We start from the raw sequence: 24,089 nt of genomic DNA on the forward strand, positions 1-24,089 counted from the left end.
CAAAAGTACTCAGCAAGCCACCACACAAAAATACAGTAATGTACAGGATAATACAAGGAGTGGCTATGGTTACTTTGCGTAAAGCTGAGTTTTCAAATATCATTTCACAAACCTAAGACCTAGCATAAACTAATCATATTTTAATTCTATTGTTCATTAAACAGCGACGGTTCTGTCCACCATCCATTGTATTTCCAAGGATAGCTTCCCGCCACTGGTCGTCATGGTTTTCTGGGGTCTACCCCTTCTCGCCTCTCGAGAAGTTGATCCACCAGTACAAAATCATCATGCAACATTCCACCCAATCAGATTAAGAAATTAGAGTCAAGTGTAATACATGTCCCGGTGCTCAATAACCGCGAGCACGGCTATTCGAATAGATTTGGTTTACTCACACTGCAGTGGATGTACACTTTACCCGTACTCCGCGACTTGCCCAACACATGAGCCTACGTCCCAACAAATGAGACTTGCCACGGCAAAGCCTTTCAATAACCCCACTTTTGGCAGTACCCGCTCCATGAACTTTAGTCCTCATGCACTCTAGGCGTCCAAGGTTTCTAGCAGTGAGAGGAGTTCTGGCGCTCCCGGGAAGGGAAGACTCACACATGCATTAAGTTATAGTTAAGTTTAGGTTTACACATGGCAGTCCTACCAACGGCGACACCACTGTAGACACCCGCCCCTCGCGGTCCTACCAATGGCTACCCCACCATAGGCCCTGCCTCACACACATCAAGAAAACCACTATGCAGGGATACTGCCTCCGCTCAGCTATTTACTCTGCTAGGACTATACCCATACGAGAAGTACGGTTGTACTGGAGTCGTTTCATGCTTAGCTTCATGGCTCGGTCCTTAATTGACCAGGGACGGCACTAGCCTTTACCGGACACCACCCAAGTCCTCCAGCCGCCCCAGTCGAAAAAATTTGTTTAGTTTTTAACTTTCTTTCACAAATCATCTCATCAATGTCATGGCAATATGGCGCTCATGTCTCCACATGCCGTATCTCAACTACCTTCCCCAAGGTAGTTGCCCAAGCATAAAGCATTTGATAAATATGAGAATGCATGAATCTAAATTAGCACTACTAAGCATTCGTCATAAGTGACTAGGGACTCATACGTAATTATGGGTACAAGGGAATAATGAGATAAGCAATAATCAAAGGCATGGCATAATAACAAGTAGGACATTCATCACTGCATGCAATTTTATTTGTAAACAAAACAATTTCACAATTGGGATCAACATGCTCAAGGAATGGGGTGATGACTTGCCTGCTCAGGATAGTTCTTATTCTTGATATAATCTTGATCAATCTTCACCTCCTGGAAGCTGCATACGCTGCCTCACAACTAACCGATATACAAATTCTATAATACGCGAGAGAAACCAATATTCAAACAACAATCAAATGTGCACAAGCAAAATATAATGATGGTGTCGAACCTAGGGTTGCTCATACTATTCCGGCTTGCTAATGGATTCTAATCATGCTAAGGGCCAAGATTCTTAGTCTTTTATATTGTCATGATGGCTCTATTGGTACTAACTAGCACAATATATGATATACACATTTTGCTAATCTGTGGTTTAGTCAAGCTACAGGGTTATGGGAGGGTTATACGACTACGCATACATCTATAAATGGTCTTATACTAAGGGTTCTGTTCTTGGATGGATTTAGGGTCAAAGAAATAATTACATCGATTAATTTATATTATCATTTTTCCAATGAGGCATTATTTTAATTATGATCATATTTTACTTGTCATTATAAATTATAAAAGGGTTAATAATTATCCATGCTCTATATGTTAGATCTGTGAGGTTATAGGTACAGATTATTTGTAATTATGGTCCCGTAACGATCAATCACAGGAGGTCGAAATTTATAATTAGTGTTTATCTAATATACATATTTGTCATATACTCCCCAGTTTAATGTATGGAAAAGGTAAATCAATAGTATAGCTATAATGGAATGTACATTATATGCGTGTGCAACAACATATATGGTTTTGGTCGCCTACTGTACATGAGCCATTTAGAAAGTGTACTACCCAATGCTCCAAGTGATTCCTGAATATATTGTAGTTAAATTATACATTAGCTAGTTTCTATGAGTGATATTATATATGTGATGGGCAAGTTTAAGCACTGGATTTGTTGGGTTACTAATAAGTGGTAACCAGTTTAGGTATATATATATATGCTATTCTATATGGTATTGCATTGATTAAATTATTTGGTGATTCCTCCACATCTAGCTCTGTTATTATTCTCATAAACAAGTTAAAGATTTATCTATGAGTATTAATATTTTAGTTACAAAATATGAGGCTAAACTTGATTTAACTAACCTATAAGTCATGGGTTTAATTATATGGCCATCGAATATTAAATAAGTACTAGTATTTTCCTATACATCCATTCATTTGAGACATCACTTATACTTAGTTTATGTGGTTGCTACAGTGACAAAACATGTTAAATATATTTATTTGACATCTACTCTACTGTACAATATCAATTTTATTTATTAGCACATTTTTAAGTTGACCATAATCTAATCATTTGATATTAATATATTTTATTAAATAGTGAGTTATATACCATTGGAAAGCTTATGAATTTAGATGAATTTAGGTTCCAGTTTCACTCGAATCGGAGCTAAAATGAATAAGTTATGATAGTTTAAAGATTCAAATTTGAGTTAATCCGAGAAATTGTAAAAATGCACTGTTCATAAATGATTTATTTTTAATCGGAAACATTATCCAAAACCCACTGTGGTTGACATGTGGGACCAGCCCTGGTTGACTTAGGGTCAAACCTTCTTGTTTAATTACCAGTGGGTCCCGCCTATCATAGGAACAAAATATATAATTGTGTTTTCTTAGATTTTAACTATAGGGACCCCACCTGCCATTGAGTGGGCTAATCACCGTTAGGGATAGAATTACTGTGCGCTAATCACATGTGGGTCCCACACGGTTTCTCTCTCTCCTCATCTTCTTCTTCCTCTCGCCCGTTACCGAGCGAGGCAGAGGCGCAGCTCGGCGCAGCCGGCGTGGCCGGCCCGAGCTGGGACAGCAGCGGGCGGCTCGGAGACGGCCGGGGTGAGGCGCGGAGGAGCTCCGGCGATCTCCCGCCGATGGCAGCCGGCGCGCGAGGAGACGGGGGCGCGCGGCGCCATCAGGCGACGCCATGCCCGAGCTCGGCTACAAAGGGCTTCGGTGCTAGGGACATCCTCCGCCCGAATTGAAGGGTGCGGGAGCATCTACGGGGTATGGGGATTCGATTTCACGAACTATATGGAGAGGGGAGCTCCCGGGATAGCCTACCCACGGAGAGATCGCCGGCGACGAAACGGCAGCCGGGGCGGCACGGCCATGGGCGCTAATTGCCGATTTTGGAGCCGGCACTAGCAATTAGATGTATGGAGGACGCTACGGGCGCGAGGGTGTACACGAGACGGCGAGATGGCGAAACGCGGCAAAGTGGAGCTCGACGCGGTGCAGGACAGGGGCAGATGGCGGCGACGTAAGGTGCTCGACGGCGTTTCTTGATGTCCAGCGGCTACCCGGCTTCCCCCATGGTGACGGCGGCAGCACGGCTCTTCCTCCACTCCCTCCAACCTCCAGCTCCGGCCGGGGAGCCTCACAATGGTGATCTCTAGCAGTGGTGAGAAGGTGATCGCAAGGTGTTCGATGAAATGCATACGAGAAGAAGGCTGAGAGGGATGGGGATTTTGTTGAGGGCTTCGCTTAGGATGCAAGCAAACTATGGGGATAAGATCACCAGCACATGCCTAGGCGAGCTGGAGTACTAATGGTAATCGGATAAGAGCAATGAGGTGGATGACGCGGATAAGGTTTGATCTCCTCCTCCATTAAGGTTATGTGGCTCCATCATCATACCTAAAGCCTAAAGTCTGTGCGTTCTAACTCTAGCTGTGGCAAGAGGCTCCGTTTTATTCATTGGGCGCGAATGGGGGCGACGGGACGCGCGCACATGGGAGCTGTGGCGGAGCGGCGGCTTGCTGGGGCAGTTTTCCCGTCCTAAGGTAGTTGGCTAGGGCTAGGGATGACGCGGATTAGCGTTCTGGCCGTTATCCGTCGGTGGCGAGGTGATGGGTGATGGCGATGGCGACGACGCGACAAGACGCGAGGCGCCGTGTTTCCTGGAGGGAATTCGGACGCGCTGGCGGGGAGGCGGCTAGGTTTGGCGTGGTTCTTGTGCGGCACGGAGGGGATGGCGCACCGGCACGGACACGATGCGGTGCACGGGGGCGACACGAGATGCGGAGATGGCGCGGTCGATCGCGTGCGCGGCTCAGTAGCGACCAGGAAGGAGCGGACCCGCAGCATGGGAGCGGCTTGGGCCCAGATCGAACGGTTCATGGGCGATGAATAGTGCCGACTGAAAAAGAAAAGGAATAGGGGAAAAGGAAAAGGAGAAAGGGGGAAGGGCTAATCTGCAAAAGTGAATGGGATTGGATTTGAAATGAAATGAAATCTATACATTCTGGTTTTGAGAACTCAAATGTTTGATTTGAATATTTATTTAGTTATTCATTAGTTCCCAAATGAGTTTGCTTTCCATTAGATTATCCAAAAATTATCCAATTCAACTTCTAGGCTTTGATATTTCTTAAAAACTAATTAAATATTCTATTGTGACATTTAATAATACAATAGCACATTGGTCGAATTTATTTGTATAGCAATATATTTTACATACATAGGTTTAATTTATTTAAGTTTTATTCTATGAAGGTATTATGAGATTTGGTGCAATATTGGTCTTAAACATTGAATCGAATACTCCCATAAGCTCTTTTTTATATATAGAACTCACATGACAAATTATTTTACAAGAGTGAATCTATCCCCTGAGAGACTTGATGAACATTGTAAATATTAATTTAATTATTCCAGTGCAACACTCCTTTATATATAGGGTCGTCATAGTGGCGATTATTTCATGTTTACTTAGATGTCATGACACCTGTCACATGGTTCTAATATTTAATATTTGGCCTATAAATTAAATTAGTAATTAACCTTCTCTTTGTATGGCTTTGTTGTTTTGTGCGTAAATATTTATAGGGTTCACAATAAATATCTTATTTTTATAATTATCAATCAGTTGTATAGCTTTAGCTTAATTTTCAGTGGTGAAAATTTATAGTTTGGCAAGCAATAACAACCATAATATCCAGCATGATGCAAAAGTTTTAAAAAGTTCGAAATTTTAGTGATTTTTATTGTCGGGGATTTTCAGGATGTTGCACGGGCCAAGTGCCCTAGACTCATCCAACTTACTTCTATTATAAGAAAGGAATTAGAGATAAGGCAATGGATCTTATCTCATGTAAATAGGAGGCATGTACCGAATTATAAGAGATATCACGCATGTCTTAGCTGGCTCCCTGATGACTATATAAGGGGGTCGGCTAACCCTAATTCGGGTGATCGCTACAAGCTACTCTCAACGTCGTATTGCGAAATTCTGCACAAATCCAATCTCATACGACTGAACTAGGGTATTACCTCTCTTCGAGTGCCTGAACTAGCATAATCGCTGTGTCACCATCTTTCCTACGTCTAGTGCACCCGATAAATATTATTGCCAATCTAGAAAATCGACATATCTCTTGTTACATGTTGTAATGGTCTTTTAGGCTTCTTTGGTAAATGGGATTGGGAAATGATATCCCATCCATCGAAGGGTAATATCGTATCCTAGCCATCTATTCTTCTCATCTATATCTTCACATCTCATTTAGTCCTAGCCATTTATCCATTTCCTTTGACAATCCTGTATCTCATAACACATTTGCAACAGGTTCTTTGATTTAGGCTTTTTTCTGTGTTTTATCGGTGACATAAGGCCCAATAGCCCAGTGCCGCGACTGACCGCAATGTTGGGCCATCCCACACGGCCCAACCCGCTTCCTCCAACCCAAAACCGATCCAACCACCGACCCACGCGTCGCAGGTACAGCGCTCAGCCCGTCGCTGTCCTTTTTTTATTTCCCTTTCACGCACTCCCACGCGGCCACGCACCGCGCAACGCTCCGCCCCAAAAGACCAGACAACGCCCGTTGCGCCGCCTCCCAAACTCCGCCTCCTCCTCTCCGCTGCACCCCCGCAAAAACCCTAGCGCACCGACTTCGCGATCTCCGCGCCGCAGCCATGAAGGGCAAGGCCGACGCCTCCAAGAAGGGCGAGGGCAGGTAAGATCCTCTCTTTGCTGCTGCGTATGGGCGGTGGAGGAGGGTTTTCTGGCGGTGGCTGTTGTTGGTTCACATCTGAGCGGTTTTGCGTTTGGTGTTGTTGTTGTTGTTGTTAGGCTCAAGGCCGCCGGCGGCGCCGGGAAGCGGAAGAAGGCCGCCGCTAGCGGCAAGCCGAAGCGCCCGCCGTCTGCTTTCTTCGTCTTCATGTGAGTTTCTCGCTCCCTCGCCCACGTTTTGCTCTGTTCAGATCTAGTACAGATCTGTCTTGAGTTTTTGTTTAATTTTTGTTGATTTTCTTGAATTTTAATATTTTTTGTGGTTTTTATTTTTTACTTTTGCAGGTCTGAGTTCAGGCAGGAGTACCAGGCAGCGCATCCTGACAACAAGAGTGTCGCCGCCGTGAGCTTCCTGACACCATCATCTTTTTCGCCACTTTTTGGCTGATGTACTTTAGATGTCCAATTTTTTTTTCCTCTGTTGGTTCATTAGGTGAGCAAGGCTGCAGGGGAGAAGTGGCGAGCTATGTCTGAGCAAGTGAGTTTTTCTCTGCAGTGTTCAAAAATTAGTACATGTTCCTATTAAGTGTGTGCATCTGTTATTTAGCATACATCATCCATGAGTATCACTAGAGGACTGTTTAATAATTGTTCTGGCCTGTTTGTTAGGAAAAAGATTGAATTGCTCCTAAAGTACTAGTTGTATGAAAATTGCAATTTGTTTTTGAATTCTACTCAGTGAAGCGCTTAAGTACACATAAGTACCATGGGTGGCTATTGATGTGACAATGTGCCATATGTTTTTGGCCCTTCGTGTTAAATTTTATTAGGAGAAGGCACCTTATGTGGACAAGGCTGGCCAAAAGAAGCAGGACTACGAGAAGACCAAGGCCAACTTCGATAAGAAGGTGATGATAGAATAATTGTGCATCCTAATTATAGAGCCCTTCAAGCGTTAGGCACTAATTGGACTTCTTGAATTACTTCTTCAGGAGAGCACAAGCTCAAAGAAAGCTAAGACCCATGATGATGGAGAAGGCTCTGACAAGTCCAAGTCTGAGGTCGACGATGACCAGGATGGTGGTAGCGATGAGGTAATCATTAAAGGAACACCCGGTGCCCTATTTTAGCTTGAATGCCCAATGAATTTTTACTACTGCTAGTTGTGTTGCTAATGAACATTTTTAATTTGCTCTTTGCAGGAAAATGAGGACGATGAAGAGTAAATAGTGTATCCGGGGGCATGAGGTAGCAAACTGTGTCTTAGGTCCCCTATTAGCTTTACTAGTTTGCTATCTTCGACCCTAAGATGTTGGGAATAGGCGTGCGTGGGTGTGAAGGGGACCGTTTAGAATTATGGTACTCAGAATGTTTTCCTACAGTGGATTAGCAAAGAAAAAGCCTGAATGCCGCCTGCTGTTCTGTTGCTTTTCTTTTGCTAACCACTTGTCACAGAACTTTGTTTCATTTGCTAATCTAGTAGCTATTCAGTTAGCTTTCTTTTCGTTAATTTCGTTAATTGCATATTACATTTGGTGTTATACACTTGTTTCGATGCATTTGGTTTACCTAGCTTAACACACATGGTGAATCCCTCCCATTGCTTTCTGCTTTCGTTAGATGCCTGCTGAAGCTACTTCATAGTGGATGGAATTATATTGTTCGTTGAGTCGGTAGGCTTCTGTGATGGTACTCAATTGTCATTGCCCGCTCTTATGCTGTTCCATCTAATTGTGATCTAAGATTTCGTATCAAATTAAGTTCAGACCGAAGATATGTAAGTACTGAACTCGTTTTGGATATTGATGATTTAGTTTTCTATAAACAAGGCATTGTAGGCTTGTTGTAGCTTTATACGGTTCCCTTTGCTTTGACTTTTCAACTTCGAGGATTCCAGCAAATGCTGTTAATAGTAGCATAAACCGTGTCGACCATCTGCTGGTGCTCCCCGATTCTGACAGAATATTTTCCCCTTTCTAACAAGTAAAAACAAAAGAACTGAACCTTTATACCATTCGTACCATGAGAGAACATGGATGCCTATAATTTTTTTTACATTTTTTTTAAAAAAATCAACTTGTACAAATAATTCCGTATAAACACTTATCTAGATTTATTCTGATTTTTTTTATGGACGGAGGATTACCTCCCATCACTCCCCATCTCCAACAGCACACCTGCCAAACTATCCCTCTCGTTGGCAACATTGTCTTCCCGCATTCATCCACCACTGCGGTACTCCCTCTATCAACATTGTCTTCCCGCCTTCATCCACCACTGCGGTACTCCCTCTGTCCCATAACATAGTAATCTAGGACTGTATTTGATATATTATAGTACAATAAATCTGGACACACCCCTACTCGGATTCATTGCACTATAAAATATCCCATCCAATCATAGATTACTATATTATAGGACAGAGGGAGTACCTCTTACCTCCGCGTTGTTGTGCGGCAACAATCCCCACAACGATGAACTGCTACTTCGGTTAGTGCGACGGCACCACACCGGACACCACCACAACGACGGCACCACCTCGTCCTTGCCATGCATTGGCATGAGCTCGGCAGTGGCGACGAAGGATGCACACCAGTAACCATCCTCATCATCGTTGATGGAGGCGAGGGTGTCAGGGTGAGCGAACAGGCTGAGAAGCTAGACGACGGAGGCAACTACAGCTAGCACACCATAGTGACGGACTCACAATTGCCGAGTAGGAACTTGATAGTGCACTCCCTGTCACTACAAACACGGAGCATGCCGAAGGAGGAGAGGACGAGCGAGATCAACATCAAGTCGTTGGTGATTCACATTGGGAGGGAAAACGTCCCTACGGTTAATACGCCTACCCGGTGGCCGGTACACGCCCATCTGCTTCCTGTTCACACGATCATTGGAGGCAAGGCAAGACGATTACGAGTGACGTGGAGCTGTGACTACTACAGCAAATACCCAATAAAGGCAGCGAGCTTGGATTAATTGAATAGCACGGAACGAAAGAATTCACATCTCCGGTGGCTAATTTAAAAAACACACGGATTGAATGGTAAATTTTTTAAGGTCCAGCGTATTAGGTGAGTGAGTGAAATTTCTCGCTGCCGGATACTCAGGTACTCAGGTCAGCCACCCAGCCAGGTATTCAGGTCCAACCTGCTTCCGTGACACAAGTCGAAACCTAACGCGACGCACGGTTCGCCCCGCGCCGCAGCGCTGCTCACGCGCATACGCCTTCCCCCTCTCCTCTCATTTATAAATCCCCCGCGCGCCGGCGGCCGGCCGGTGACCACCAACCACTCTACCACAACCATTACGCTATCCGCCACGAGCAAGCGAGCGAGAGCGAGGCAAAGCAAGAAGGCGACCTCACCAAATAATCCCCCACCACCACAAGAAGCAGGGGCGCGCCATGGCGAGAGCCGCTACCGTGGCGGCGGCGTCGTCCGCGCTGCTGCTGGCGCTGCTCCTGGCGCTGGCGTGGGGAGCCGCGGCGGGGGCGGGGGAGGTGCCGCTCGGCTGGGAGCTCGGGGTCGGCGTCGGCGGCGGCAGCGGCGACGACGACGGCTTCGGTTTCTCCGGGGCGGCGGCTGACGGCGCCGCGGTGGTGAGGCGGGTCCTGCAGGGGCGGGGCTACATCAGCTACGGCGCGCTGCGGCGCGACACGACGCCCTGCTCCGTCCGCGGCGCCTCCTACTACAACTGCCGCCCCGGCGGCCAGGCCAACCCCTACTCCCGCGGCTGCTCCGCCATCACCCGCTGCCGCGGCTGACCGGCCTCCACCACCACCAACCCGCTGTTCGAACTGGATTCAAAGTTCGTTCGTTGCTCCTCTCCGTCTACTCGCTAGTTCGTCTTCTTCATTTTTTTTCTCCCCTTCCTTACTCTTTTTTTTTCTCCGCCCTGTTTTAACCGTGAAAGAAGAAGCACAATTGGTCTGGATCGGTGCCCAGGAATCGAATCGAGTGAATAAGATTTGTGTCACTCCAGTCCTGTATGTGGATTCTAATAATATTAATAATCAAGTTGTGTATAAACTGGTGGATAGATTTATCGTTCAAGGATGAGTGCTGCTACTGATGACAACCCGGTGAGCAAATTCGCTGTCACGCACTCGCGCATAATCAATTGCAGCAATCGCCCTTCTCCAAACACGGGTTTCCTTAACATTAAAATGTTATCAAATGGAATGGATTAAGAGAAGCAGAGGTTGGCTAAGCCAACCAAATTGTTTACTAAATCCACACCAGCTGGCCTGATTAGTCGGAATGGTCAGCAGCTGATGGCGCCGTTGGGACTTCAGGAATCAGAACCTGCTTTTCTGCATACCCAACCCACAAAACGGTTAGCCACCGACACTGCGCTCCACCTCATGTTCACTGGTCTGTGCTTAATGATGATTAGCACCAGAACTGCTGCTACTATTCGAACTTTCGAAAGAGGGAAAGCAAAAGTAGCGTACACACGTTTATGACTCCATTGAAACAAAGGGTTCTTGGAGGAATATAATCCTATGAATTATTTTATTGCTCCAAATACAGAGATTTAAGAGTAATTTTAACATAAGGTCCAACCTATTGGAAACATTCTGTGTGTCTATCTTTCTTCTGTTTCGTGTGGTTTCTTGCGTTTCATCCAAACGATTATTTCTATAGTTTACCTATGTTTCTCGATTAATATGATTTGAGATGCTAAGGAGATATTTGGTTGATGACCAATTTTTATATGTGTGTTTTGAATCTTACTCCCTTTATCCCAAGATATAACAACTTTTAACTTTTAAAATTTATTTTAAAATGTAACAACTTCTTCATCTACATTCTCTTCTTAACAAAATACAACATTCCACCATTTAAATTTAAATTCCTACTTGACTAGGAAAAGTACCTGTCACACAACAATGTTGTCAGCAAATTAGCAAGCCATCTAATCCAGCACTCAGTTCGGTTCGTTATTATTACTACAACGACACTTAGGATATCTGCATATACATATAGTGCGTACTTTAGATCGTCATGATGGTGCATGAAACCATTTTCGTTAGGTTAGAGCGGGTAGCACAGTGGCGTAGGTTTTGATGCATGAGAAATTGAGATTTGAGGAACCTCTCTCGTTGAGTCATTTTCTGCCTTGGCAGCGAACGGGGTTCGGTTTGCTGTGTTGGGTGCGACGTCGCTTTCATAGCTCGCATATGCAAGATCCTTTGTCTTGCTCGCCTTGGAACATGGGGCTTTTTTCTTCCCGTGGTTGGGTGTTGAGGACTTCTTCGTCTGTGGCTGTCCGTCTCTTCCTCCTAACGATCGATCAATCGCCTTCTCCACCAGCCACGCAAATTCAGTTCAAATTCTTATCCTGGAATGATATTGCCAAGTAGCGAACTGTGAGCATCATCTTGGTGATGGAGACGGTTCGAAGAATGTATGAGAGGCTTTTAATAACTATAGGGTGAAGCAGTCACCCTGCTACGCATTTAGAATTGTGATGGAGACGGTTCGAAGAATGTATGAGAGGCTTTTAATAACTATAGGGTGAAGCAGTCACCCTGCTACGCATTTAGAATTGAAGGGTTTTTTTTTTGTTGTGTGTGTGGTGTTAGATGGATCTACACAAGGTTTGTCGCCACCGCCACTCCACCCCACAAACCCTAACCGATCGAGGGGGCACAGCCAGTGACGGGAAGTCCACCGCCACGCCACGCCTCGTCGTCGACACCGCCGCTGCATCACCGCCATCGGCACCGAGTTCACCGTCACCGCCGTCCACATCAAGCGCGCAACGACGACGACGATGGCCGGACGCACTTCCTCCTCCTCAACAACGACTGGTCACATCCCTAAACCCTCTCACTCCCTCTTTGTTAATTCATCTATTGCTGTTCATCCATCCAAAATGTTCTACTTGACTAGATCTAAACCTAAGTGATCCAACAGAGAACACTAACATGTGGAGCTACCAATGTTTAGGATATCGGATTGGCTGGATAGAATCAACAGGTACCACATACAGTACATCTGTATGCTCATAGAGTTGATATTTTTTTTTTCAACATAAATTAAGCTTTAATTGATCTTCTCTGTTCTAGAATATAGCTATTTAGCTGCCTGCTTAGATAATTATATCACGATAATTCAATTACTCTAAAACCACTCACATTCTTCACATAGTTATTCTATAGCCTATAATTATTTTTAAAAACTAAAAAAATGATATAACAACAAGCCGTGGCAAACTACAGGCACAAGTGTTCTTCATCCTTAAACTCGATCAAAGCAACACTTAGACTATAATGAAGGCTTTCCGTAAGCAATATCTTAAAAAAGTAACAAAGTGTGCATGCGCCGTGATTGCCACGATACGATCAGTTAAGACCAAACTACAAGTTTTCACCGTGAGGAGTAATTCCAGACAATTCCTTCAATAAAAAAGCGAAAGATGCTATTGTTGGATACAACCAGCTAAAGGCTAGATCTAGGAATCGGTACTCGATAGGTACCGCCTAATTAAGTCACTCAGGACCGGTGCTCCCTCATTTTACCACGGAGAGTAAAGCCGATATACTTTCTTCGGGTTGATAATACTTATTGTATTGGACAAGTGCACGGTCTTAAAAAAACAAGTTTGACCATTATTTTTTTATTATATATATAAAAATATTAACAAATATATGATTTTATTAAAGTACTTTTTAAAACTAATCTATACATGTAGTTACCATATTTGAAAGACAAATATTTTAGAAATGATTCATAATTAAATATTCTTTTCTAAAATGACAAGTACTATCAGTCCGGAGGAAGTATACTACTGTTAAGTCTGAATTTCGAATCCCGATGAGCCAAATACATGATCACACAACGCTTAGTTATCTCGTAGTGTTACATACCGGCATAATGTTTCTCCAAGGATATGATTTACTTCGGTTACATCTTGTAGGTAGGTTTGCCTCCACTAGAAAAACGTGCAGTGGGGCTGCCATCTCCCTGATTTATCGCTTCACGCCTTCACGTGCTATTTTGCTTTGTCATTTTCCTCAACAACATTTCAACCCTGTTCGACCCTGGAATGCACATTACATCATTTTATTTGTAAGATGAAAAAAAAATCGAGCTATCATAAAGAGAGTAAAATGCGCAGGGAGAAATAGCTTCTGTGAAAGGCAGAAAAAGCTTATACTTTCCCAGCAGATCTCAGGAAAGGACCATTGGTCAAAAATAAAGATTGGGTTCAAGACAAACGATTTCATGGTTTGCCAGATGATCAAGAGAAAAGATAATTGGTTTGTCACAAAACAAAAGCCATCATATCACAAAAAGTAAATTCCTCACTAAATGCATATAACCAACCTAAACTAATCAAAAGTATCCATACATACCTTTTAAGATAGTAGAGGAAAAAATTCTCCAGCATATGCATCAAGCAATGCATACGGCCCTAATAACTAGATATATTCTTTTAGATAATATTGTAAGTACATTATTTAGAGCAATCCTTCTCCTTGGATCTTAAGTTGGGCGATGAGAATATAGCAGATGACACTCGAGGTTGCTGACTACGTCACTGCGATCAAGCTCCTCAAGATCAAACATGTTCTTCTCTGTCCAGTCCCAAGAATCCCAGTCCCCAACTTGAAGAGTTGTTTATCTCCAATGTGGCAGCATTACTACCTCCAATCTCCTCAATATTATCTTTAAGATTGAAGGAAATGTTTTTAAGGGCATAACAAAACCAGAATGGACTAACTTTATGGTGAACGGTAATAAATAAGTGATACATACGGCAAATGTATTCCTGGCTGCTGTTCTTTTTAAAGTTATACTTGCTGCACGTGGAGAACTGGCCATAGCGAAGGAACCATTGTGGTGTCTTCTCTCCCATTTCTTGAACCATTGCCCAATTGCTCTCGGCTAAGTAACCTGATAGCAAAGTGATGGCCTGAATGGTTGAATATTGGTGAGGAAGAAACACCAAACGATTAGCTGTCAGTTCAAGAAATCAATTGTGAAAAAACAAATGAGAGCTTGAATAAATTGTTAATGCAAATACCGATTCAGCTAAAAACTATGACCATGCACCCACTACCTGAACAATCTTCAATGATTTTGCTGCTTGCATGCAAGCAGCAGTTCTCGATTCCAGTCAGGCATCTGTAAGTTGAAACTTTAATGTTTCAAGTGTGCGTCCATGGAGAGAAAATACAATACTCCCTCCGTCTCCAATATAAGGGATTTTGACCAGATGTGACACATCCTAGTACTACGAATCTAGATAGGGTAGGATGTGTCATATCTAGCTAAAATCCCTTATATTTTGGGATGAGGGAGTAGAAGGGGATGGGCACCTTATATAGGATGAAGCATGTTGGATTACTTGTTCTTTTCCCTCCAATGCAAGGATTCTGAAATTTATGATGCAATTCCTTAATTTTGCAGCTGAGTGAACCGGTTTTTGTGCCCAGCCATTGCATGAAATTCAACTAAACCAAAAGTTCATACAAACTGATCTACCTGAATCCTGCTACACTCAATCACAAATTGACTGTGCATTTAATCAATCCGATAAAATTAATCCAATGAATGAATCTAAATCAATGCTAGGGTTTCACCCCAATGCTCGAGTCAACTACGGAAATATCAAAATGAGGACAATCAAGGGAGAGTACCTTCCTAGACGATGTCCACACGTCCCACGGAAAAACCTTTGATTTCAGGCCAATTTGAGAAGGATTTGAGAGGAGAGAGATGCGAGATGGGCAGTTGTGCGCTTCTGTTCTTCATGCAAAGGGAGGAGTCCATTCCTGCAATTAGTTTGCTATTAGTTATCTCATGGGCCCATTTGTAAAGTAAGAAGTTAAAAAGGGTCATAATGTATAGTTTACACACTATAAAGAGTAGCATGCCGTCCGCAGGCTCTTCGCTAACACATGCCTTGCTCCATTAATTCAATGAAACTAGAACCAGGATGTTTCTTTAACCCACTTAAATTAGCTCTGGCCCTTGTATTGGTAAATTCATTCCACTGCCCTTCCTGAGCATACACTTCTGAAATCAGAGCATAAATACCTGGTTTCTGTGGTCCATGCTCAAGGAGCTCTTTGCTAATAGCAAGTGCCAGTTGTGTATTTCTATGCGTTCTGCAAGCAGAGAGCAAAACACAAAATATAGTGGATTTATCCTTCAAGGTAGATAGCTTTATAAATTTGTATCCATCTTCCAGATGCCCAGCACGACCCAATAAATCAACCATGCAACCATAATGCTCTTCCTGTGGAAGAACTGAATATACTGAGGTCATGGAATTGAACATACGCCAACCATCCTTGACAAGACCAGCATGGCTGCAAGCAGTAAGCACAGTAGAGAATGTTAACTCATCAGGCTGAATGTTTTCTTCTTCCATTTGCTTAAACATTTCAAGCATATTAATATAGAATCCATGCATCGCATAAGCACTGATAATTGCATTCCAAGTATCCAAGTTTCTGTATTCCAAACTAAAGAACAAACCTACTGACAAATCCAGTCTTCCACATTTGGCATATGCACTTATCAATGAATTTGCAGTAATCTTATCTTTCTCTAACAGGGAACGGTAAACAAAACAATGGATTTGTTTTAGACCATTTAGATGGCCAAGCTCAGAGACAGCTTGAACAGCAGTTACAAGAGACATGGAATCAGGTTTCTCCCCATGTTTCTGCATCAAGTGAAATAATTGAACCACCTCATCTCCATGTCCATAGGGTAAGCAACCCTTCATCATGGCTGTCCATGAAACCAAGCTTTTCTGTTCCAGTAAATCAAATATAACCCTTGCTGCTGCAGGTTTTCCGCAAACTGAGTACATATAAAGAATATGATTTTCAACGTCACCATCCGAACAAAACCCATGCCTAATCGCAAATCCATGGATCCACCTCCCTCTCACTAAATCTCTTTGATCAGCAAAAGCAGCAAGCAGACTAAGAACAGTTGCAAAATCTGGAGCAATACCTTCTGCCATCATGTAATTGAGTAAGGAGGTGGCCTCATTGGCCATGCCGTTATGTAGGTAACCGTACATCATTGCATTATAGGAGACTGCATCTTTAACAATCAGTTGATTAAAGAGATGTCTTGATATCGTGATTTTTTTGCATTTGGAGTACACCTTAACAAGAGCAGTCGCCAAAACAACATCCAGAGGTATATATCTTCTTATTAAGTAGGTATGAATACTAGCAGCATAGCCGAAATAGCATACCTCAACACAAGCAGAAATCACGTTTGCGAAGGTGACAGAATCTGGAGTTATTTTATGCTCATGCAGCATCACAGACAAATAGTGGATTGCATTAAAACTCTGTCCAGCTCTAGTAAGACCAGAAAGCATAGCATTCCATGAAGCTGCAGTTCCCTTTGAATTCTGTAAAGTAGCAACTGCTGATTGATAAGCTCCACATCAAGTATACAAGTTCACAATGCTGGTCTCTAGAATATAATCTGAGACAACAATTGCTCTCCTTATGGAATAGCAATGGAGTGATTTGCCCTCTTTAAGTGCTCCCAAATTCCCAGCTATTTGCAGTAAGCTTATCATAGTCACACGGTTTACTTCCAAGTTGCCCTGCAGCATATCAATGGCAATATCAAATGCATTCCATGCAACTGAATCCACAATTTCTGAATAACCAGTGATCATCGAAGTGTAAGCAACAACGTCCTTGTCAATGATCTCTCTAAAACACTCCCTGTGAATCGTCCATCCTATGAAGCTTGGAGTACAACACAATGAGGGAGGAACCGACGAATTTATCCCCAGACAGACCAAATTTAAGTGAATCCACATGCATTCCTTTACCCAAGTACAGATTCTCAAGCTCAGTGCAGCTTTTCAAAACAAAAGTAATAGTTTTCCCATCCAAACCAATCTGGTGTAATTTCAACCTTTTGTACAAGATAATAACTTCCTCTGGATAACCAGCTCTAAAATAATCAACCATGGTTGAATTCCACAGGGAAAGCTCATCATTTACAATTTTCTGGAAAACAAGTCTTGACTCAGACAGGGCCCCTAAATTAGCAGAACAACTCACAATCTTAGAGCCAAGAATCACATCCAAGCACAATCCATGTGTGAAAACATGACAATGGATCTTCTTTAGAGACCTAATATCTGCGCAGCCTTGGAACAATGGAGCAAACTTGTCAAAATTAAGTATCTTATTAGAGCATGAATTTGCATCGGCAGTGGATGCTGATAGTCTCCAACACAGCTTCAGCACTGCAATTTTATCAAACTTTGAACTAGTGTTTCCAGCTAAATTCCCCTCAAAAGAATTGGTAGCATCATCATGGTTGTTGACGCAAGAAAAACAAAAATAGGTAACTAATTGACTCCGAATTCATAGACATACGATGACAGTTCAGTTAAAATGAGCCTACAATATAATAGTCCCAAGCACACATGTGAGAGTCATGTGCAATGATTACATCATGTGTGCTTGGGACTATTATATTGTAGACTCATTTAACTGAACTGTCTGATTGTGGTTGGTGACATGGTTCAGGAGTCTAACGGTGTACCGGAAACAGATATAGTGTATATCTGGAAGTGGAGTCTATAAATAGGTCCCTACCCTCCAGCCTCATAATGCATTGTGAGCGGCACAACGGAAAAGGAATAGAAGGTAGGCCGGATAGACCCACGTAAACCTAACAATATTTGCTTTTCTTGCACCTCCAAGGATAGACTATTCAACTAAACCTGATCAACAGCGGAACACATACAATCAGTGTACTTTAGTACAACAGCACTAAACTTGATAGCAGATCACATTAAATTAAGCGATAATCCCAGTTATGACATACACAGCAGAGTGAAGCCACAATCTCTCCAGGACATTGCCACAGGTAATGAATATGAAATACTACCGCAATCTCGCCGGTGCTACCAAATAAACCACCACCTAATCAGAACAAATAGCCACATCATCAAGCAGTCATCATGTAAAAACGAGAAAATGGGAAAACTGACCACCAGCCGAAATCTTTTTCAGAGGTTCATTCCGTGAAAGAACCGGAGTAGGAGGAGGAGGCCTCGGGGTGGCCGCCGGCAAGCCGACCTCCGGAGGGATGGCGCCAGGAACAGTGGAGGAGGGGCGCGCGAGTAGGGGAGGCGCGGGTGGTGCGGCCGTGCGAGGGGGCGGCGCTGCCGCTGGCTAGTGGAGACATCGGAGTTCGGAGCGAGGAGAGGTGGCGTGGCGAGACAGTGGGGAATCGCGTGGGCCTTTGCGCGTCCCGGAGAAACGGCCGGGTCGAAAGCCCACACTACCATTCGGCTTGGGACTAGCTATCCATCACGCGACAGATTTTTATCCAAATCACACAGATTTTAGATTAATTGGATTAAGCTCATTTGATCACTTGATTAAAAGAGTCTATACATGTATCAACATATATTGCATATATTTTATTTGTTAGATCTTTACATTGTAAGAAAAAAATATCACCAACCCATCTACTAAAAGTTACACTGTGAAGTGTAACTATAGTATAATTACGGTACACTTACATGCCATACCAAATAAACTTACAAATGTAATTTTAGTTATATAGGATTGTAATTTTATATTTTAAAGGAAATAAAAAATACATATTTACTTACGTAATATTTTTACCAAAGCTACAGTGCACTTATATATCGTATCAACTGAATTTACGGATGTAATTTTAGTTATATAGGAATGTAATTTTCTTTAATCTCTTTGCCTAGCCGCATCGACGTGCGATGCATATACTCATCAATTATGTGCCAAAGCTAGATGTTGCTGGCCTCATGTGTGCGTGGGAAGGAATGGCAAAGGAATGGCATCACAGCCGCTAATTAAATCATACAGAGACTAATCCAAGGGAAGCAAATCCGATTGATTTTGGGGAGGGGGGGGGGATTTGTCGCCAGATGTTTAGCAAAATCGTTCGGCTTTGTTGGTTGCCTTGGTTTTCTGATTTTCTCATCGACACGATGTGATTCGTGTGAAGTTCCTGCCGTCAAAGATCTTGCGAAACACGTCGGTAACATTTGGATCGCGAGGACCATGAACATGAACGATCAGCGAGAGCATAACCACGTTCAAGGGTTAGCATGTACAACTACAAGCAAATGAGTTCTGTTCTAAGAGAGTTAATATGAACAATTCGTTCGTCCCAGCTTCCGTAGCATAGTGGTAGTGCGTTCGCTTCGTAAGCGAAAGGTCGCGAGTTCGATCCTCGCCGGGAGCTTTTTTCATATGCATGTTTTCCTTTTGCCGATCCATCATCACCGATCCATCGGCAGCAATGGCTATGATATGCATGTATGCTTTTGCCGATCCATCACTCCGTCCATCGGGAAATGGCTATGGTATGCAGGTATGCAACGAGCTAGCCGACATGCATGTTTTCTATTTGCTGATCCATCACTCCATCCGTTCATCGGCAATGGCTAGCTATGATATGCAAGTATGCAACGAGCTAGCCGACATGCGAGCCAACGAGCACAAGTCGACTACCTCTACCTCTAGAAACGCCATTTTGCAGGAGGATAGCTACTGGCCAACGAACGCATGGACCACCTGCTGTATGACAGTATGATACTATCCCCGTCGCTCTCCGGCAAACTATTTTCCTCGGCAGACAGGATAGGTGGCTCCCAATTGCCAGCTTAACTAAATTTTGCGCATCCTTGGTGCCTGCTTGCTGGTCCTGCACCGTCGACCCCCCCGTGGCCCTCAAATTCGTCCTCTGAGCTCGTCTTGTAAAGCATCAGCGCGGAGAACGTATGGTCATGAATGAACCGACATGACCAGCAAATGGGATCGGGCAAAACGATACGGCCGTGTCCCATACTTGATGTGCAGATATTTTTGTGACGTAACTGCTCTCGGAGAGCAGGCTGATCGAGTGCTAACGTGTACCGATAAGATAGGTGCTGGACTAGGAACAAGATTGGATTGGAGAGCATTGGAGTAGAAACTCCCGTGCATCGGCCCTACGTACTTTTGTGTCAAATTTACAGTGTCGTAATTCAACTTTTCTCTTCCTTCTCTCATTTTTCTCCGTGGATGCGTCATTCGTGAAATGCTTCTTGGCAATCGGTTGCTTTTTTTCTTTTTTCGTTTTCGCCTCCATGAGACTCTGACTGCAGGAACGCCGGATGCATGCACACTTCCTAGATATCAGCTGGTTATAATTTAGAAATTCTATGAATTGGAGACGAATCAATACTAGCGCTTTGAATAACTGTTCATTTTTTTCCCAAACTACACGTGAAAAATCTTAGCCATCTCGGAAAGGAAATACACAAACACGAGCAGGCTCCCATCGGATGCTCTAATCAGTCGAAGAAAAAAAAAGACAAAATTTGAGTTTTGAAACTTAATTTGAGATAGATTTTAAGATATTTTTAATGTAGTTCCTTTTAAGCATTGGTTTTTAAGTCACAACGAACACATATATAAAAATTTTACATATAAATTTATTTTTATTCCCTAATAAACCGTTTTGCTTACTAGGTAATACTCTCTCCTTTCCAAACTAATCATCATATAATATAATTTAAAATTTCTTAAATTGATCATTATATAACCGCATGTACACGGATTTCATCATAATACAATTAATGTAGCAAGAGAGAATATGTGCATGCTAAGGTGTAATTGGCATGATGTTTTTATTGATGCATGCATTGTGAGAGAATATGAGTATGGTCTTTTAATTGATGTAATTTAAATTATTCTTGGTCTTAGTGTATAAACATATCAATTTCAGAACAGGGAGTATTAGCAAATGATGGCACTCTACTATTTACGAGGAACACAGAAGATGCATTTTTCGCTTAAAAGAAGCACATGCGAAAAAATCTCATATTTCCGGAAATACGGGGGAAACACTAATAAAACGACAGAAATTGCCAGCCGTGCATAGCCGCCCTGTACCGTTTCACTCTAGTACTCGTGGCAATTGCTACTACCGCAGGCACAGCTCATACGCCGGACACGCTTCCATGTGGGCCCATGAGGCGCACAGACTCCAACGTGCCCATGGACCAGGTCCAGGATATTTTCGGCGGAATGGCTCGCTTCCCTCTCTTCTACAAAAAGGGCCTCCTAGCAACTGCAGCAATAATCAGATCCTCCATCCCGCGGCGGCCGTGAGCACCAACACTCACGCATTCCTTCCTACTCCGCGAGATCTCCGGATTCGTTTCGGTGTTTTGCGAGTCGCGCCCGGAGAAGAGGAGAGGAAATCCGGTCAATCGCGGCGTCGGCGTGCCGTCGCTTGGGGTGGTGTTGGTGGTTCTGAATTTTGATTGCTTCGTGCTTTTCGTTTGGGGGAGGGCAGTGGTCGCCATGGGATTGGGGAACGAGGCGAGCTCGTCGTCGTCGCGGCTGCTGGATCCGGCGCCTCTGCTGCCGCACCACGGTGGAGATGGCGCCGGGAAGCTGTCGTCGCAGCCCAAGACCTTCGCGAACGTCTTCATCGCGGTGGTCGGCGCCGGCGTGCTGGGGCTGCCGTACACGTTCTCGCGGACCGGGTGGGCGGCGGGGTCCATCCTCCTGCTCTCCGTCGCGGCGCTCACCTTCTACTGCATGATGCTGCTCGTCGCCTGCCGCCGCCGCCTCGCCGACGAGCACCCGAAGATCGCCTCCTTTGGGGACTTGGGGGACGCCGTGTTCCGCGGTCCGGGGCGCCTCGCCGTGGACACCATGCTGGTGCTCAGCCAGGCCAGCTTCTGCGTCGGGTACCTCATCTTCATCTCGAACACCATGGCGCACCTTTACCCCGTCTTCGCGCCCTCCTCCAACGCGCTCCTCTCCCCAAAGGCGCTCTTCATCTGGGCCATGCTGCCGTTCCAGCTCGGGCTCAACTCCATCAAGACGCTGACGCTCCTCGCGCCGCTCAGCATCTTCGCCGATGTGGTTGACCTCGGCGCCATGGGCGTCGTTCTCGGGGAGGACGTGTCCGTCTGGCTCGCCAAACCACCACCCGTCTTCGCCTTCGGCGGCCTGAGCGCGATCCTGTACGGCATCGGCGTGTCCGTGTACGCCTTCGAGGGAATCGGCATGGTCCTTCCGCTTGAGGCGGAGGCCGCCAACAAGAAGAAGTTCGGGACCACGCTCGGGCTATCCATGGGGTTCATCGCCGTCATGTACGGCCTGTTCGGCGCCATGGGGTACATCGCTTTCGGCGACGCCACGCGCGACATCATCACCACCAACCTCGGGACCGGGTGGCTCTCGGCCGCCGTGCAGCTCGGGCTGTGCATCAACCTCTTCTTCACCATGCCGGTGATGATGCATCCCGTGTACGAGGTCGCCGAGCGGCTGCTCCACGGCAAACGCTACTGCTGGTGGCTGCGGTGGCTGCTCGTCCTGGCCGTCGGCCTCTCGGCCATGTACGTGCCCAACTTCACCGACTTCCTGGCGCTCGTCGGGAGCAGCGTCTGCGTCCTGCTCGGCTTCGTGCTGCCGGCCTCGTTCCACCTCAAGGTGTTCGGCGCCGAGATGTCCTGGCCCGGGGTGCTCAGCGACGTCCTGCTCGTCCTGCTCGGCCTCTCGCTCGCCGTCTTCGGCACCTACACGTCCCTGCTGCAGATCTTCCATTCCTCCAGCGCTTAATCTCTGGAGAATCTTTACGGATAGCTGCGCCGATGATTGATTTGCTCATTTGCTTCGCGCGCGGGTGTCAGCCTGTCAGGTACGCTGGTTGCATTCTTCGTGTACAGAGAAGGTGATCGGTCGATCAGAGGGGCAATGCCCAATTCAGCTTGCTGTTGATTTGGGCATGGACAGCGTGCATCGGCCGCATTCTTTCGATTACAAGTCAGATGGTTTGTACAAGTTAGCGTGGATGGCATGGAGAAATCTGTATGGTTTTGCAACGACAGATTCCCATAGCTACTCGTGTCAGTTAATATTTATGTGTATGTCTTGGATGTTTCAGCTGCTGCATTGCACGGTGGAATCGATGAAAGGACATAGTAAGTTTCAGTCTAAGGTTAAGCCTATTTAGTTGATAAATAAAGTGTCTAGTTGAGGTTGCAGCTTGTGTGCGGTACTGCGGGTTGTGTCAATTAGGAAGGCAAGCAATCGGGACGACTTGGCAAAGTATACATTCTATTCTGTTCATTCTGTTTTGTCCCAAGCAAGTAAACTTGTAATGCCCCAACTACCAATCGAAATATCGAATCTTCTTTCAGCTTGCCTGTTATTACCAATGTTGCACATATAATTCTATCACGAAAGAACTCAAATTAGATTCAGACAAGAGCAAACCGCGTCCTCCATGTCGAAATATCTGACGTCGTGGAACATTTCAGAGTTAAAAAGAAAAACGTAAGCGGACTCTCCTCTTTTGCTCTGGGCATCTCTACATTTCCTGATCAATCGTTCTCCCTAATCAGGTGAAGAATCCTTTATTATCTTTTCCCGTGTGCCTTTCCCGTTGTTTTTTTCTCGTCTCTCTTCTTATCCTCCAGTGACCGTATATATAAGTACTGAGTAATGATAAGCCAATGCGACCGTGCCAAGATGTTACTGTCATCGGATAAGGTCTAGACGACGAGCCAATTGATCTGCATCCGTGAACTTGAGGCGGTGCTCTCACCCAACATTTCCGTCGTTTGTTCGGCTGAGGATGCTCCGCGGCTCACAAGTTGCTCTTTTCTTGGGTTCGTTTCGTTTTCAGGGTGGGGTTTCCTGGGGCCCTTTTTTTCATGATGATGTATTGCAATTTGCTTCTCTCTTCCTGACAGCGACGGCGGTCTGACGTTGACGACATGTTAATTGTAGGTATAGCTGTCTCCGATCGACTCTCCTTTTTTCTAAGATGA

General features: G+C 44.6%; 3 protein-coding genes, 1 non-coding gene and 1 pseudogene across 4 annotated transcripts; 4 read left to right on the forward strand and 1 right to left on the reverse strand.

Moving 5' to 3' along the window:
• The first annotated feature begins 6,067 nt into the window (after positions 1 to 6,067).
• On the forward strand, positions 6,068 to 7,841 carry LOC127761475 (HMG1/2-like protein). Its single transcript, XM_052285774.1, has 7 exons — positions 6,068 to 6,249; positions 6,366 to 6,455; positions 6,591 to 6,648; positions 6,739 to 6,783; positions 7,076 to 7,153; positions 7,238 to 7,339; positions 7,448 to 7,841. Exons 1-7 carry the CDS (start codon positions 6,209 to 6,211, stop codon positions 7,469 to 7,471), a joined length of 438 nt encoding a protein of 145 aa, XP_052141734.1. The 5' UTR covers positions 6,068 to 6,208; the 3' UTR covers positions 7,472 to 7,841.
• Positions 7,842 to 9,406: 1,565 nt separating this feature from the next.
• LOC127762446 (rapid alkalinization factor 23-like) lies at positions 9,407 to 10,289 on the forward strand. Its single transcript, XM_052286962.1, has one exon. The coding sequence runs from the start codon at positions 9,655 to 9,657 to the stop codon at positions 10,012 to 10,014; it is 360 nt and encodes a 119-aa protein (XP_052142922.1). The 5' UTR covers positions 9,407 to 9,654; the 3' UTR covers positions 10,015 to 10,289.
• Positions 10,290 to 13,545: 3,256 nt separating this feature from the next.
• Positions 13,546 to 20,241, reverse strand: LOC127762626 (pentatricopeptide repeat-containing protein At1g06140, mitochondrial-like; annotated as a pseudogene).
• TRNAT-CGU (transfer RNA threonine (anticodon CGU)) lies at positions 19,427 to 19,498 on the forward strand. The gene has a single exon. It is a non-coding gene; the product is annotated as a tRNA-Thr (tRNA).
• A 1,125-nt stretch (positions 20,242 to 21,366) lies between the features above and the next one.
• Positions 21,367 to 23,455, forward strand: LOC127763483 (amino acid transporter AVT3B-like). The gene has a single exon (XM_052288196.1). It carries the CDS (start codon positions 21,607 to 21,609, stop codon positions 22,873 to 22,875), a length of 1,269 nt encoding a protein of 422 aa, XP_052144156.1. The 5' UTR covers positions 21,367 to 21,606; the 3' UTR covers positions 22,876 to 23,455.
• Positions 23,456 to 24,089: the final 634 nt, after the last annotated feature.

This window comes from Oryza glaberrima, chromosome 2, assembly GCF_000147395.1.
Source record: "Oryza glaberrima chromosome 2, OglaRS2, whole genome shotgun sequence".
NCBI classification, from domain to species: Eukaryota; Viridiplantae; Streptophyta; class Magnoliopsida; order Poales; family Poaceae; genus Oryza; species Oryza glaberrima.

Excerpts from the sequence above, each read along its gene's own strand:
- LOC127762446 (XM_052286962.1), top strand. The coding sequence starts at position 9,655 with ATGGCGAGAGCCGCTACCGTGGCGGCGGCGTCGTCCGCGCTGCTGCTG.
- LOC127761475 (XM_052285774.1), top strand. The coding sequence starts at position 6,209 with ATGAAGGGCAAGGCCGACGCCTCCAAGAAGGGCGAGGGCAG. Across the intron at positions 6,784-7,075 it reads GGCGAGCTATGTCTGAGCAA|GAGAAGGCACCTTATGTGGA; the intron begins GTGAGTTTTTCT and ends AAATTTTATTAG. Across the intron at positions 7,340-7,447 it reads AGGATGGTGGTAGCGATGAG|GAAAATGAGGACGATGAAGA; the intron begins GTAATCATTAAA and ends TGCTCTTTGCAG.
- LOC127763483 (XM_052288196.1), top strand. The coding sequence starts at position 21,607 with ATGGGATTGGGGAACGAGGCGAGCTCGTCGTCGTCGCGGCTGCTGGAT.